Source organism: Ricinus communis, chromosome 10, assembly GCF_019578655.1.
Source record: "Ricinus communis isolate WT05 ecotype wild-type chromosome 10, ASM1957865v1, whole genome shotgun sequence".
NCBI classification, from domain to species: Eukaryota; Viridiplantae; Streptophyta; class Magnoliopsida; order Malpighiales; family Euphorbiaceae; genus Ricinus; species Ricinus communis.
The window spans coordinates 8592587-8610017 of record NC_063265.1 but is presented as its reverse complement, the minus strand read 5'-3'; the positions used below and the strand labels follow the sequence as shown (position 1 = coordinate 8610017).

General features: G+C 31.6%; 2 protein-coding genes across 2 annotated transcripts; one reads left to right on the top strand and one right to left on the bottom strand.

Moving 5' to 3' along the window:
* Window positions 1-1314: 1314 nt before the first annotated feature.
* LOC8280508 (uncharacterized sugar kinase slr0537) lies at window positions 1315-6722 on the bottom strand. The gene is made up of 5 exons (XM_002520027.4): window positions 6140-6722; window positions 5221-5483; window positions 4124-4241; window positions 3150-3358; window positions 1315-1907 (listed from the first exon to the last, which is right to left on the bottom strand). Exons 1-5 carry the CDS (start codon window positions 6545-6547, stop codon window positions 1454-1456), a joined length of 1452 nt encoding a protein of 483 aa, XP_002520073.2. The 5' UTR covers window positions 6548-6722; the 3' UTR covers window positions 1315-1453.
* Window positions 6723-10770: 4048 nt separating this feature from the next.
* Window positions 10771-16692, top strand: LOC8280507 (V-type proton ATPase subunit H). The gene is made up of 12 exons (XM_015719743.3): window positions 10771-10927; window positions 11233-11268; window positions 11381-11506; window positions 12131-12233; window positions 12310-12382; window positions 13042-13107; window positions 13199-13316; window positions 13410-13571; window positions 13739-13864; window positions 14087-14212; window positions 15287-15466; window positions 16140-16692. Exons 2-12 carry the CDS (start codon window positions 11239-11241, stop codon window positions 16386-16388), a joined length of 1359 nt encoding a protein of 452 aa, XP_015575229.2. The 5' UTR covers window positions 10771-10927; window positions 11233-11238; the 3' UTR covers window positions 16389-16692.
* The last annotated feature ends 739 nt before the right edge of the window (window positions 16693-17431 follow it).

The following is a 17431-nucleotide window of genomic DNA, read 5'->3' as shown; positions in this document are numbered from 1 at the left end:
ACAGGAATCCCAATTTTAGAAGTAAATTAAAAAAAAATGTACATAAAGTGCAAGATCTATAGAGCTTCACACGTGTGACACAAAAAAAACAGAGACCCATTGTTAGAAAGCATCAATGAAGTGAAGTCCACCTTTTCAAGTCCTCTTTATTACCATTTTTTCTGACCACTAAAATGTTCCACTCAGAAGATGGGACTGAGTCACATAAAGCTACAGCCATTGAATATGTGAAACTTTCCCCACTTTCTATTTCATCATTAACTTTTTAATAACCATTGTACAACTTTTGACCCTTACGAAACTGTACAAGATAAGCTTATTACTTTCTTATATTAGTCATTGTCATACATTTTTTAGTGCATGTGATTTATAAGCTAACATACTATGATGATAATACTACTTTATCTGAAATGATCAACTTGTTAAGCCAAATTAAGTCAATTTCTCCCCTCATTAACTACCCATTTGGTTTTTAATGTATAATGAATTGGTTGGGAAGTTTTTACTATACACTGATAGATATTGAATAAGTCAATCATTTCTATAAATGAGTGATCTAGGGTCTGAGAGAAAAAGAAAATTCTTTTTATAAAATGAAAAATAGACCATCACATTTGAAAAAAAGAGATCTCGAACTCGAAATATCAATGCCGACAATAAGTGTCTCTGACCACCAGATTAAAGCCCAATAGTTAACTATATAAGCGATTGAAATATAAATAAAAACTCCATTAAGAATTTTCATGTGTTATTGTTAAAGGTATCTCTGGAAATTGATATGCATGAATCTGGGAATGAAGATACAGAAACAGAATCAGTGCTAGAATACTTTCACTAAAGCTTTATCATAATTTGGATGCTCCAACCTGGCATAATAATGACCAAATAAATTGCACCCTAACCCTATCTATTCCAGCCCCTGGACTGAGAATATATGCTTTTCTGTAATTAATCTGTGAGGCCAACCACCAAATTATGCCAAAGAATGAATTGGCAGACAACTTAAATTGCAGCATATGGGCATGTATGCAACCACCAATTCAGTATCAAACAGGCTATGTGGCTATAATATAGGGCCTTTACCATTGCATCAAACCTACTACAACAAACCTTTCCTTCTTTTTTTTTTTTTTTCTTTTCGTGCTTTGACACCAAATAAAAGGATTGTTTTGCCAACAATATATACGAATTCTCCTTGCAGTTAGGGATTTCTCCTACTATTGGAGGACCAGCCTACTGGATTACCAAGATTGGTAGCTAGTACTAGAATCCAACAAACAATTCTGTTCCAATTTATATACTGACAGATTTGGATGGGCCTGGCAAATTCATTGCCAGTACAATCAATGTATATATTTATAATTTACATAGTTACAAGAATCGAGTATCAACAGAGGAATACTGTCTACAAAAAGAATTGAGAAAAGCAACACTAAGGGCATAAGCTACCATGTTACAAGCTGGAAATATGATCAGAACCGACATCTGATCTAATGGTGGATGTCTCGAGATTAAATGCAAATGACTCTGCTAGCTTAACAGCATCCTGAATTCTAAGTCGAGTACCCTGTTGCCCAACAACAGTGGCTGCAATCCTAGCTGCTAGTGTACCCATTCCTTTCAAATCTGATACACCGCGTAGAATACCGTATAAAATGCCAGATGCATATGCATCCCCAGCGCCACAGGTGTCAACTGGTACACATGGGGAAGGAGGGATATATACAGCTTCTCCTTTTACCCCAATATAGGAGCCTCTTGGCCCATCCGTAACAGAGACTAATGGTACAAAGTGACTAAGATACCTTGTAGCTGAAACTGTGCTTTCCTTCGGGGCAAAATCACATAATGCTCTTGCTTCATCACTGTTTGCAAACACCACATCTGCATAGTTCTCTATGATTTCCCTGAGCCATAACAGATAAAAAGTTATATCTTTATCAGAAAAAAGAATCTGCCCCTCCCTCTCCTCTTACTTTGGAGGGGTGGGGGAAGAGCAGACTAAGTTATATTGCCGAAATAAAATCAGTAGAAGTATGTTTTTGGACAATCTTAGGAACTAGATCTGGATACACAGGTCAGTGTTATAGTTGGGTTGAGCAACAACAAAATTTTTCGTTTCCATATAGGAAAAAATAAGGAGAGACCATTGCCATGGAAAGCTTGGAATTCTCAAATAATGATATGCAGGGCAACTTGTACTCAAATAAATGCACAAATTATTCTTAAATTCCTACTGGTAGAATATCTTTGATACTAGAGCCTTCCAGAAAAAACAGTAAACCAAAAGCGCATAGGGCTCAATGGAGACTATCCAATATGTTCTATTAGCCATGGTTGCTACAATATTTTATAGAGCAATTGGACTGAGCATCGTCGGAATTCCATTTAATGGCCTCATTTTGGAACTTTCGGTAGCCACAGTCCAGGGAATTGATAATATCCAACAGGATGTCATCATCCCTCACATTCATGATAAGACATTGTATTTACTGATGAACCTTTTTGTTGTTAACATATGGTAAGACCATGAGCACTACACTTTTCCCCCCTCATTGAATCTGAAAATTGCATATGCCTTCAATGAGAAAGGGGAAATATCCATCCCAGATTCAAATGGAATTTACAGCAGTAACAAGCTCTGCAAAATTGGCTATCTGAATTTCACAAGGAGGCAATGACAGCTATTCATGTATTGGCCATTGCACCTTGTGGCATCCCAGGTTTGAGCCAAGCACAGGAAGGGGGACAATTCCATTGCCACAGTAAAGGAACAGTTCACAATCTGAAAAACATAATTTTAAATTTCTAATATTTTTAAGAGCAATACTTTTGGTCAAGGATAAGAAAGCTTTCGAAGGGCTTATCATCAAGATGAAAACTGTAGCCACATGGAAACTTTACTATCACTAGTCGTATGTCCATGATTTAAATATTCAGCATAAGTCAAACAAATGCTCCATCCAGTGTAAGCAAAACATGTTGTATTTCTGGGTTTTTAAACATCATTTGTAAGAGCAATTCAGTGACGGGTTTCCATTAAGCAAACTTCTTTCTGTAATGTATTTCATAATTCCACCAGCAAAGCCAGCATAAAATTCAAAAACAAATCAACTATGATAATCGACAAAATAATTTAGCAATCTTACCAAAAATTATCATAGTGTCTCTCAATGCAAGAGACATCAGATGCCGTGACTGCAATCAGAGCACCATTCCTTCGTGCTTCTTCGCATGCTCTTGCAATTGTCTTAATTGTATCAGTAAGTTCAAACAAATACCCTTCAACTACTAATATGTTTGTCTTGGGAATTATGCTAGCCAAACATGGATCATAGCTAACAGTCGAAGATGTACCCTAAAAGAGGTGTATATTAGAATCACTTCATATACCAAAAACGGATGGCAAACAAACAAAGGCATAAATATCATTTTATATGCTTTTATAAAGGAATAGACATATGTACAGAATCCATGATAAATTGATCAGTCAGATTAACTTATATTCCATGAGGTAAGGTGAAAACATGATTCCAAATAAAGAAGAGGAAAATTCATAACAGGACCGCTCACGAACTTTGTTTTTGACAACTCATATGACATTTATATTCCCAATTTGACCACATGCCATTAACTTTAAACACCGCATAGCTGCTCGAATCCCAAATCTACAGGACTACTTATTTCTCTAAAAGAAAGGACTCATAGTATCAGTAAATAGTAAAAAAAACACAGAATACTCTTGAATCCAACCAAACTTATCCTGGTCCTGAACTTACTTCTGGCTTCCGGCTAGTTTTGAAAATATTTTCCACAATTTAATGGAGCAAAACAAGTTTGCTACAGAGGGAAGTCAACACTTGAAACAGCATAGTTCTTATATTGAACTAAGCAAAAATGCAATTATTTGACACAAAAGGATTTATTTGCAGATGGCTGAGCTTCTGAAAACACGTTTCATGCATTGGCATTAAAAGATATAGAAAACAAAACAGGTAATAACTTTCATAATATCCAAACTCAAGCAAATTCCTTTTGGGGGGAAAATAAAGAACCGCCAAATCTCCAAATATCAAGGGGCCAAAAATTCATCACGAATTCTATCATCTGAAACAGATCTTACCTGATATGCAAGCATAGTCCGCTGAGCATCTGGAGTAGTTAGAACTATCACTGTCCCTGTAGTCCCATCTTTGACAGGTACAGAGAGAAAATTCACATTTGCCCGACGTAATTTTGCCCTAAAAATGAATCAAAGAGAAGGTATTTAAGTTCATATGAGCATGGTAGCAAAATAATTTTGATACTATAGAAAAAATCAAAAAGTTCATTCTTTTAAGGGTTGGACCCTGGGTCACAAAACAAATGCCAAAATGAGAATTTGAGCAGACACCAGCAATTTTGATGGCAAAGAGATCAGTAACCTAATAAACAACAGATAACTGAGACCCAGATGGACTGCAAGACAAATTCCATATAGAAAGGAACACACAGCAGAACCTGGTCAGTGGTGTAGTAATTCCATACCTCAATCCTAAGTGCTTGGGAGCAGTTAGTCCCAGGTTCAAACACTCAGGCAAGTAGCTCTCTTACAGTAAAGAAGAATTGTTAGCAAGGAGAAGGAAACACCTTTTCTATAGTGCTGGCCTGAATGCCTGATAGGCCTCCCATAAGATCCAGAAATATCATAAACAAAAAGGTGAAGAAGAAATAGAACATGAAGGGCTTTAACTGGTACATATAAAAAGTGTATATAGTAATTAAATAACAGAATAAAAAAATTCAAAACCCAAAGTCAATTTATTCAGTGACCAAATTATAGTTCTCAAAGAAACTATTTTTCTTCAGCAAAATGGCCAATTTCTGATCCCTAGGAAGACTTGCAGAAACATAGTAGTTACTGACCTAATTAAAGTGCTAAATGAGAACAACTATAATCATATAGGAAATTCAATATTTGTGCCATTAAAAAGATAGACAACTTGTAACCTCTAGACGACTTCATTACGAAACACAAGAAACAAAGAGCTAGGCTATAGGTCAATAATATTACATTGTGATTTTCTACTACAAATTTCTAATACTATTAACAATTGATAGCAACTCAACAAGACTAACTGTGGTTAATATAAAAAGGGAAACAACATAGGTATAATTAGTCGTCCACATGAACCAAGCGCGAGGAAAAGTAAAAAAGAAATGAATCATTAAGTGGCCAACCTGTAGAATTCACCTAGTGGATCGCTCCCTACACTGCCTGCCATGGCTACATTTAGGGCAGGTCCTGCAATGGGCTTGCAACCAAGCCTTGCCAAGGCCACTAGGCTGTTTGAAAGAGATCCACCAGCAGCTGCCTTATAGCTGCAACCATCCATAGCTCGCAAAACTCTACCTCTCTCCTCATGGTTCACAACTTTCCTGGTACCTTTCTCTAATCCCAATCTCTCTAAGAATTCATCATCAACCATGCCAGAAAAATCGACCTAAAATATCAGTAGGAGATGAAACACCTGTCATTAATTAAATGTTCTCCTACCTTTACAATCCAATGGACAACAAAATGAATCTTAAAGCAACTATGAACACTAAGGACTGTCAAGAAAAATTAGAGCTAAAATGTTTCATCAAAATATCAGAATTTAAGAAATAGCCTATCTCCTAATCAAATAATTATGCAAAGCTAAAAATGGCAAAGGGATGCTTCAATAACCAATAGTGTCTATTTGGCATTGAGATTAAAACTTCTTTGTCCAAAAAAGTTCCATCTCAGAAGCTGCAATTTCAAACCCCTCATAAGTCTCCATTGGAAACATACTTGTGTGAATTTCTTTCGAAGCATTTATACATGCAGCAGAACTGCATCTCCTGTTCTTTTCCTAAATTTTAAGCATCATACAGAAACATATGTTAAATCTTCCTTCTTTTTTTATTTTTTTGCAACAGCTTCAAAATTCAAATAAAGAAAAACAAAACATGCTGACAAAAGATAACGTTTTCACTTTTGAGCAGACAAATTGCACAAACCATAATTTATTCAAACAATTTTCTCCCTGAAATCCACCCATCAATTTCTAAAACAACTAAAAACAAAAGTTAGAAATAAAAAACAAAAAGATACTGAAACTATCCAAAATTTTACCATAGCTTGACCAAGACCCAGAACATCCCATCTATCAGGCAATACACCAGTGGGACTAACAGCATCTATCTCATCAACATCATCTTCTTCGTCTTCTTCTTCTTCTTGATTACCACAGCCGTCATCATCTTCCTCTATTTGACCTTTCTCCATCATTCGATTCCTATTAATATTGTCTAATTCTCCCTCTCCAAAGGTAGAACAAGAACAGACCCTGAAATGTCCATCAGGTCTTTTCTCCATGGAATCATAATAATAAAGTCCACGCCTTTTTTTGGGTCTTTGACAAGAAAGAACGGGTGGTATTTTGGTGGTGTAGCCATATAGACAAGAAGAGTAAAGATAAGGAGAGAAAACAGGAGAAAAGAGAGGAGGAGAAGGGGAGAGAATAGAGAAGGAGCAGGACATTGTCTATGTAAGAAGATTTTATGCTGATGGGTTGTTTATATTTTTATCCTAGGATTGCTGTTTGAAGATGGAGATGGGCAGCGGTGCATCTCCATCCACAAAAAACAGAAGAAACTGTGTCAAAACAGAGAGCTTACTGTGTTTCTTGATAAATACACTCGTATCGCATGCGTGTGCCAAATTAGCAATTCCCCATCTTTATCACTGACACAACCGACTCTTTTTTATTATTATTATTTTTAGGGAGAAGTTCAAATATTGTACCTAAATTAATGTTCATCCATTTTATTACATCGGGCCCTTAGGTTACTTCTGAGCCTCCCATTGTGTAAGAGACCGTGTTTCCAAACCCTTATTTCTACCTGTCACCTTAACGCTGTTAAAATTTGATCGGAATAAGTCAAAAGAATTTACTTCCTTTTTTTCTTTTTGAGAAGTACTCTGTTTTCTTTGTTTTACAAATTTTAATATGTAATTTAATTCTTTGTTTTACAAATTTTAATATATATTTTTAAATAAAGAGATGTAATTATAAATTATAATAAAAAAATATCTCATCATTACAAAATTTTGATTAATAAAAGTTTAACATGAGTTTAAGCGTTAACAATTCTCAATTTCGTTATTTGACTGTTAAATTACAGTTTAAGAAATTATAAAAGTAAATTAACGATCAAATAATAAAATTAAAAGTTATTAAACTCTAAATTTATATTACCAAACATAAACAATATAATAATGTTGATTAATCAAAGTAAAGATAGTTAAATTCTTAAGACTTGAAACTTTTAAATAACTAATTATCTTTTTATTACAAATTGTAACTATATATCTTTTTTATTTTAAAACAATATATATATATATATATATATATATATATATTATAATATTAAAATTTATAAAATATAAAATAATAAAATTATATTGTACTTTATATACTATTCCAATTTTATTTAGTCTTCTTAAAATTTAAAAAAAAAACTCTATTTACTTATCAAGCTCTTAAACTGAGTTTTTTCTTTTAAATGGAGAGAGTACTTTTTAAAAAAAGGGGAGAAGAAGAAAATAATGTATTTTAAAGGAGATTGAATGGAGTTGAAGGAAAGCAAAATGAAAATAGTTATCCAATTATGTGTATTTACATAAAAAAAAATTATTAAAGAAAATGAGGAAAAATTAAATTTTTATTTTTTATTTTAATTATAAAAAAATAATAATTAATATTTTAATTTATTTTTATAAGTTGAAAACTTTTACATTTCAAATTAAAGTGTAATCAATTTCAATTTTTACATGGAAAAAAAAAAAGAGAATCATTCTCCTTCAATTCAATTTCCATCCTAAAAGATTTTATTTGTCAAACACCGTTAAAACTAACTTCGAAGAGTTAAAGTCTCCTTCCTTTTATCTACTTTGAAGAGTTAAAATTTCTCTTTTAAAATATAAGAAGTAAAATCTCTTAGCAGCTCTAAACGTATTTTTTATTATTTTTTTATCCTTTTTTTTCTTTTCCTTTCACTCTAATCATGCAAAAATAAAATATTATTTAATAAATAAATAAATATTATTAACACATATATTTTTTTAAGAAATTAAAATACAAAATCAAGTTATTTATAACATAAGAAAAAGGAAAATAAAAACAATTGGTGAAAATGTATCAAATTTTATTTTAGGATAAAGTTCTAAAAACTACTATACAATTTGATATTTTTAAATTTGAGGAATAAAGATATTTTATATATATAAAAAAAGTAATATTTATTTTATTATTTAACACCATTTAGATACATATTATATTTTTCTCATTTTATATATTGTCATAAATATTATTTGAAATACTAAATTTTTATTAAATAAGTACTTTTAAATAATTTAGCAACTAAATAAATATTTTATAATCGTAATAAATTATTAGAATATATATCTTTTAGATTTTGACCAAATCTAAAAGGTAAATTTTAAAATAAAATATTAATATATTTTTAAACTACATATTTCATTATTATACAAACTATATAAAAAAGATAAATGCTTATGTACCTAAAATATGCTGAAATATTTTTATCTTTTAAGTGTAAAAGTGTCAAGCTATAAATTATTTTACCATTTATTTTATTATAAATATATATATGTGTGTGTATGTGTGTATATATTATTTTAAAGTCTTTAAATTTTACCATATTACACTAGTAAATCTCTCTGTTTTTAGTAATTAATTATAATATCCTTCTTATTTGATGAAATTAACTATTATCTACTTCCGTTAGATTTTTCTGTTAGTCAACCGTTATTTATATCTAAAATACTAATTATACTCTTATAAATAAATAAAACTTTAACATCCATGATTTTATCAAATTTCACTAGTAGGTTCCTTTGTTTTCAATAATCAATTTCAACATTCTTTGCCAGAATACTAAAATAATTAATTCAAATTTTAAACATATATTAAGAAATTTTAGAATAACAATTTAAATTTTATTGAAAAATATTATATTATTTTTACATTTAAAATTTATTTAGCTATTTCAATATCTAAAAGTTAAAGTTATAAATTATTAAATTATTTAAAAATATTAAAATTTGTACTAAGATATTTTAATTAAATAAATATCTTACATAAATTGTATGAAAGAATTTATATGATAATATCTTTTATAATTAATTAAGTTATCAATTATTAAGTTAAGTCAATAAAATATTACAAATTAATAAAATATTATATTTTTTAGATATATAAATAAATCTTTAGAAGATTTCAATAAGGATAAATAGTTATTTTAACTTTTTCAAATAATTATTTTTGACTAGAGATATAATAGTTTAATATAATAAAAAATGAGAATATTAAAATTAATTATTGAAAATAGGGATTTATTATTATATTTTGATAAAATAAGAAATGTTAAAATACTTAACCTATGAAGGATATTTTGAACATTTACTTACAATTAAACATCTATTACAAAAGGATGCAATAGTTTAACGGTATTTAAAGATGAAAATATTATAATTAATCATTAAAAATAAAAAGACCTGCTAATATAATATGATAACATTTTAAAAGTTCAAAATAAATAAATAAATAAATATATATATATATATATATACCTCGATGATAATATCTGTAAATTCTTAACTAGATATGTTAGATGCAAATTCATTTAGTGATGTGAAAAAATAAATATGCATATTTTAGATGAAATATATAAGCAGTCATAAATTCTTAATGTAGCAATCAACTAGTAAAATGCGACTGCTCTGTAACTCTCACCTATATTAATTTTTTTTTTCTTTTAATTCAGTTAGATGTTTCTTTCTTTTCTGAAATTAGCTCTATTAAAATATATATCATTATGTAATCTATACTAATTTTTGGTGAAGAATGTATAGATTTTCCCACATCAAATACATAAAAAAAATAAATTTATTAAATTGACTATTAATATAACTTAATTGATTTGTTAATGATTCCTTCACATTTATTTTACTTCTAATATTTGAGCCGACAAATTTTTACAATGTTGATATAATAATATCTCTGTATATCTTTTCTTTAATGTTAATTTCGGTTGGATGAGAGCATTTTGTACCATTAATAAAATAAATAAATAAAATAATCAATAGAAATACATACTTTAAAATTATAAAATATTTTTTACATTTTTATCTTCTTTCAAGAAATATTAAAACAAAAATGAAACTCACAATAATGATTCATGATCACCGATATTATGCAACTTATATTGTCTACGTATATAATAATATGATAAAATTTATAATTTATGGAAGTGAACTGTAGAATAAAAATAGTCATATGTCTATCTATAATATACCTATAATCTATAATATAGTAATTTATAATATATATATATATAATTAGTATTGCTCGTTACGCGTGTAATGAAGTAGTATTTGTAAAATAAAGTGTAATGAAGTAGTATTTGCAAATTGTATTTTAATTTTATATGTAATTCAATATAAATTCAGCTATAATTTGTATTCGTAATTTATTTTTTAATATAACTAGGAAATAATAATTCAGCTATAAAATTGTATGCACACGGTCGTTTTTTTCGCAATTCTTAGGGGTGATTGTTAATTCAATATTTCGATTGATAAAAGAAAATAATTAAGAAGACGACAAAAGATTTTAGAAATTTACCGTGATACCGTCCGATAAACAAGATGCAGCCCCACAGATAAGTGACGTGAATGGTTGAGATTAGAAGTAACGAGTAGACCACAATAAAGAAAGGACTACCAAATCGGGGCTCACCAATCACAAATCTCTTTCAAAGGAAGCTCTCCTCACGAGCAGAGCTCCTTCCTTCCATTTAACAGAACCAGAGACTACAGAGATACAAAGTTAATCAGGTAACTCAATCGATCGCCATTTATCTCACTCTAATTTTCATAATTCAACAGAATTTTAATTATCATTTCTCTCTTATTTTATATTTATTTTTGTTATTGTGGTTATTGAAATTGGCATGTAAGGTACATTTTGTTTGTATCTGTTAACAGTTTGATAAAATGAGAATTGGAATAGATTTGATTCTTGATCTGTGTTTGGTTAGTTGTAATTGCTTATCCTTAACTCGCTGGCTCTAGATACTTTTGTAATTTATAAATTATTGAAAACGAAAGTGAGTTAGATTCATTAATTTTGTATGTTTCAGTGGCAAATGGACCAAGCCGAACTTACTACTGAGCAGGTTAGTGATCTCTTCATATTTGATATAACTATTTGCTTTCTGAGTTTTGACATAATTTTAATGTTTGTTAACTAGCTAAATTACTTTGTTAAATGCTTTCGTGTTATATTAGGTTCTTAAGAGGGACATCCCATGGGAGACTTATATGATGACAAAGCTGATCTCAGGGACAGACCTTCAACTTTTGAGGCGTTATGATAATCGATCTGAGAGTCAACGAGCTCAATTGCTAGACGATGTAATGTTTTCTTATGCATTTTCTTGATTATATACAGTTGGAGTTCAGCATGAGTTTATTTATTGACATTTTGTGTGAACATGTTGGGGACTTGTATGAGTTTATGCAGATGCTTTTTTTGGGTTCTTAGAAATCATGAGTCTGCAACCATAGGGTTCACACTTTCAGGTCTTAGTATTAGCTAATTTATGAAGCATACTTGTGGTAGGATTGTTTCCGAATTCTTTTACCCGGACCAACCTTTTTGTTGGGAACATTATTGAGTAATAGCTTTTGTACAATAATATACAACAAATTTTTTCTTTTTTCTTTTGTTAAATTTGTTGAAAACTAGAACTATTTAAGAAAGATGCAGAAGATGAGTTAGGTATTCACCTCATTTCTAGAATAGTAATTTTTTGCTAAATATTTTTAATCACAAGAAAGGGAGGTAAAGATATAGGTGTATAGCCTGTGGTGTTATAATTTAGTTTGAACATGTTTGCTGTGTTGGTTCTCCTCTCTTGTTATTTAATACTTGAACTACTTATATCCCTCCCTTGGTTACAAAATGTATAATGATCATTTCAATGCTATAACACAATTCTGTAGAGAGTTTTCTGAATATGCTTTTCACTGTGACAGGATGGTCCGGCTTATGTTCGGGTGTTTGTTAACATCCTACGAGATATATTTAAAGATGAAACAGTTGAATATGTTCTGGCTTTAATTGATGAAATGCTAGCAGGTAGCTAAAATATTGTGTGCCCTTCAATTTTGTTTTTGCTCTAGCAAGTTAACTTACTGTTGATTCTCATTTGCAGCTAACCCAAAAAGAGCCAGATTATTCCATGATAAGTCTCTCACAAATGAGGATACTTATGAGCCTTTCTTAAGTTGAGTATTTATTCAACGTTAGTCGTGTTATTTATCCTCTAATAGAACTGAATCCATTATTCTCACATTTGAGTTTGAGCTGGTTCTTGAATGCTCAGGTTGCATTAGACTTGAGTTGTTCTGAGTGCATAATCTCGATAGGCATTTTTCTGTAAAAGCTTATCTGTAGCTAGAGCAATTTGAGCACCCTACTTTTCCCCCTATTGGCTAATGCACTCTGTCTTGAACTTGGAATTTGAGTGGATTATTCTTGCATTCTAGAGAACTTTATTTTTCTATGTTTAATGGCTCCAAACTCTTTGCAGTATCAAAATATTCTAAGAACCACATTTTTAGTGTCAGTTACTAGTTTGTATTAGTTGTAGGCTACATACCACATCAATGTCTATCAGATAGGTTCCTGGACATAAAAGATGGGTGTTAACCTTCATATTTTTAGTTTTTCAATAGTACACAAGTGCAGGATTCGCAATTCTTTTGATGCTTATGCATCTGTATATTTATAATATATGTTTAACTTTATAATATAATATATGTTTATGCATTTGTATATTATTAGTATATGTTTAACTTTCTATCTTTGGCTGTTTGCTTCCAAGTTCAGTATGTTTTATCAAAACACGAAAACTAAAACAACCTATAATTTGGTCCACTTCCAGATTGCTGTGGAAAGGTAACTGGTATATACAAGAAAAGAGCTGCAAGATACTTGCCTTGATCATAAGGTACATAAAGTCGGTCCATCTACTGTTGAAGGGTGAGGTCTGGAGAAAAAACTAATTTGAAATTTGTATGATAACTCTGCTACCATTACAGTGATAGGCCAAAAACTCAAGATGGCACCATTGCAAATGGAGAAGCCTCAAATTCAAAGAGAAAAGGTACTACCATCAGTGACGTGTTGAAAGGATTGGTTGAATGGCTTTGTGCTCAGGTTTGCATATATTTTTAAGACAGCACTAATTAGGCCTCAATTTAAATTATTATTACCATCATGCTGTACTCATGATACCCAAATGTAATGTAGCTGAAGAAGCCTTCACATCCTAGTCGGGGCGTTCCGAGTGCTATTAGTTGCCTAGCAACATTACTTAAGGAACCTGTAGTCAGGTCTTCCTTTGTTCAAGCAGATGGAGTGAAACTGCTGATTCCTTTAATTTCTCCTGCTTCTACCCAGCAATCTATGCAGGTAACCTCATCACATTCTTGATTGCTGGATTTAATCAATGTTTTCTACCTTAATATGTGATCCTATATGTCAACTGATGATATGTCCCAATCAAACTAACACTAGGAGCAGTTAATATGTACCTAGTAATCGAGTATTAGATACTGATAACTCATTCTTTGTTACAGCTTCTTTATGAAACTTGCCTCTGTGTCTGGCTATTATCTTACTATGAACCGGCAATTGAATACTTGGCTACTTCTAGAACCTTGCCGCGACTAATAGATGTTGTTAAAAGTTCCACAAAAGAGAAGGTTAGTTCTTCTGTTTATCAGGAAGCAGTAGAATACTTCATTAGCCCTTCTCTTTTGGTTATATGCTGAATAGTCACTTGGAAATTCTGCAAATTTTGTTTGCTGCTGTCATGGCTTGTCCATGTCAAACTTTAAGCAGTTTGTTATTGTTATCAACATTAGGGGACTGATATTATGTGCTTCATCTGATTTTGTCTAGTTGGTTGTGCTGTTTTCTGCTAGGTTGTCAGGGTTATTGTCTTGACCTTCAAGAACTTGCTCTCCAGAGGTACTTTTGGTGCGCAGATGGTAGACCTTGGCCTACCACAAGTTGTTCAAAGCTTGAAAACACAAGCGTGGAGTGATGAGGTAAGAGAAGTAGATAGCCTAAATCTTATGTTCTCCTGCTCTTTGTGGATATTATTTTGGGAATAAATAGAAAAAAATAAGGCGTGGTACGAAGATGCTGATCTTTTATTATCTAATGAATGTTGGTCATTGTTCATTCCTGCCATTAAAGTGTTATACAAGCCATGATCAATGTTTTACTATAATCAATCTGCCTGACTTCAAGTAATTATAAATCTGGTATGAAATTTGTCATTTATGCTATAACATTGTCTTTTGGGATGACCTTGTATATATTGTTTCTTTTTCTTTTTCTTTCTTTGTTTTAATTTTTCTTATTATTGGTATCTTTTGATGATTGTTATGTGTTTAGTTTCTTAAAAACTATAAATAGATAATTCATCTGGTAGACGTACCTGTAACTCAGATGTTTAGATGGAATATGCAGTCCACTGACTCACTTCAGTTATATGTATGGCTGGACATGGCCTTGCATGTTTTCTTTTCCTCAACAAATGTTCATTATCTTTGTTGAGCAAATTGAGATAATGCTATATGTTTCATGCAGTGCAATTGCTTTATGATGTATGGGAATTTGGAAGCGACTTGAACTTCTCTGATGCCTTTCCTTGGCTTTTGATGCTAAATAATATTGTTAGGAGCATATTGAAGCTTGGCTCTAAAGAAAGGAAAAAGTGAAAAACATCTTTTAGGTGCTAAAACCTGCAAATCTAAGGGCCTGTCTACTTGCAGAAAATATCCTGTTTTCTGGAAAATAATTCTAAGAAAATTAGAATAATAGAAGTTATATTTTTAAATTGTATTCATATTTTTCTGATTGGTACTTACGTATTAAAAACTACTTTTAGTTTTTCGATTTCTCTGTTGAAACAAAGAAGTCGGAAGCACGGAGGTTTCCAGTGTGCATTTTAGTTTTAGCAGAAGCACTATTGTTCAGTAAATTAGGGATTTATGCTGCATGAATTTTATATTGATACTCAGTTTACTTGCATGTTTCAAAAAAAAATGGAGAGGCTCAGTTCTACCTTTTTTTTTAAATGGGTATATCACATAATGGCTTTGAACTTTTTGCAGGACTTGTTGGAGGCTCTGAACCAACTGGAAGAAGGCCTAAGGGATAATATTAAGAAACTGAGTTCTTTTGATAAGTATAAGCAAGAAGTCCTCCTTGGGCATCTTGACTGGACTCCTATGCACAAAGATCCTATATTCTGGCGTGAAAACTTAAACAACTTTGAAGAGAATGATTTCCAGGTACTTCTCCATCTTTTCATCCCTTAATCCAGTGCTTCAATTTGAAAAAGCTTAAGCTGATTAAAGAATATGCTCCGTTATTTGGCACTTAGAATCTGAAAGCAAGCACTTGGTTGAGCCTTAGAAAAGACATGAGAAGTGGTGGAGGGGGAAAGAGAGGGAAAACAAGTAGTATAGTCATGTGCATGCGTCCACTGACACATAGGAACTTAAATCTTTTAGTCACTGACCAGGGTGTCCATTCCACAAACACTTTTATTGCTGCACTAATTCCATCTATCTTTTCCTTATCATCGAAAAGGTGGGGGATTGTTTAACTTACCCTATCCTTATCTATACATTGGCCTGTTTACCTAAATACAAAGGAGTTATTCCCTATCTGTTTGTGATGCCACCAATTTAATAACCTAAAGGTTTTAATAGCAAGCTTACAAAATTGATCCTTACTGTGCTACAACTACTCATCCGGTCTAGTTTTACAGAGTAATGTTCTGTATAGTTCCATCTGCAGTTGCTTGAAGTTAATTTAAGAATTGGATTTGAGGGCACGACACATATCAATATCATGAAATCTGACAACCTAACTAAAATTAGTGAGATGTTCATTTTTCCATATTATGGAGCTTTAATATATATAACTTCTGCAATTCTAACCTAGTATCGTCTGTCACAGATTCTGAGGGTCCTCATTACAATTTTGGATACATCTAATGACTCAAGAGCCTTGGCGGTTGCTTGCTTTGATCTCTCACAGTTTATCCAGAACCACCCTGCTGGACGGATTATAGTGACAGATCTCAAGGCTAAGGAAAGGGTGATGAAGCTCATGAACCATGAAAATGCTGAAGTCACCAAAAATGCCCTACTGTGTATCCAAAGGCTATTCCTAGGCGCCAAGTATGCAAGCTTTTTGCAGGCCTGATTTTCTGGTTGCAAGCGTGTAATAATAGTTTAATGCTGATTGTGCCATCCGCAAATGAGACTGCTTAAATTGAATGGACCCCGGAGTCGGCTACTCGGTTCTTTGGTAGTGATTATTGATAAGAGCTCTTTGTTAGACATGCAGTCGTGGAAAAACTGAAGAGTTAGCCCATCTGAATCGTTGAATATTATTTACATTCTGAGGTATATTTAATTATTTATTTCTTTTTTCTTGGGGTGTATATACGCTTTGTGATTTCCTCGATTGATTAATAAGGCCATCTTGCAATGGGAAAATTACCTTAGCTTTGTATCTACTTCATTTCATTGGATCTACTATCTAAAAATTTCTAAATAACGGTTGCTTTTCGTGGCCTATTATATAGTTATAAATAGGAATATTAAAGTGTATCAATACTTAAGTGCCATTACGTTTTTTTGGTTTAAGTTAAAGGGCGAAGTTTAGGAGGTCAGTTGAGGGTGTTTGGTTAGCTTTACGGGCATCTCCATTAAAATAGGAGACCGCCAATACTTAGAACTACTTAGCTACAAGAATGAACTTTTGCTGATAATTGTGTATGTTCCTCAGAAAGCCTAAGGAGCTGTACTCTCTGCTTGTCTATTCAAGAATTACTCGGTTACAAGAATGAACTCTGGCTGATAGATTGACACAGAATCATCCATATTAGGGTGATTTGTGTGGTACATCAGGTAGGAAGACAAAAATTGGTGCTACTTGTTAAATGCCTTGCCTTTCTACAGCCTTCATCCAACACTTTCAAAATAATATTAAGCACCAAAATGATTATTGAGTGAAAAACAACCAAGTCGCTATTCAAATTTAGTTCAATAAAATTATATTGGTTATTGAGATAAATTTGAGCTCAAATGAGTTAAGTATTAAACGAAATTCGAGTCATAAGTTTAATTATTCGGATTTTAGAATATTTTAAATTTTTAAATTACTTTTATTATATAAATTAGAATAAATAATAACTTTTATTAATATTAAATTAATTGTGAAAAACTAAAAAAAAATTAATA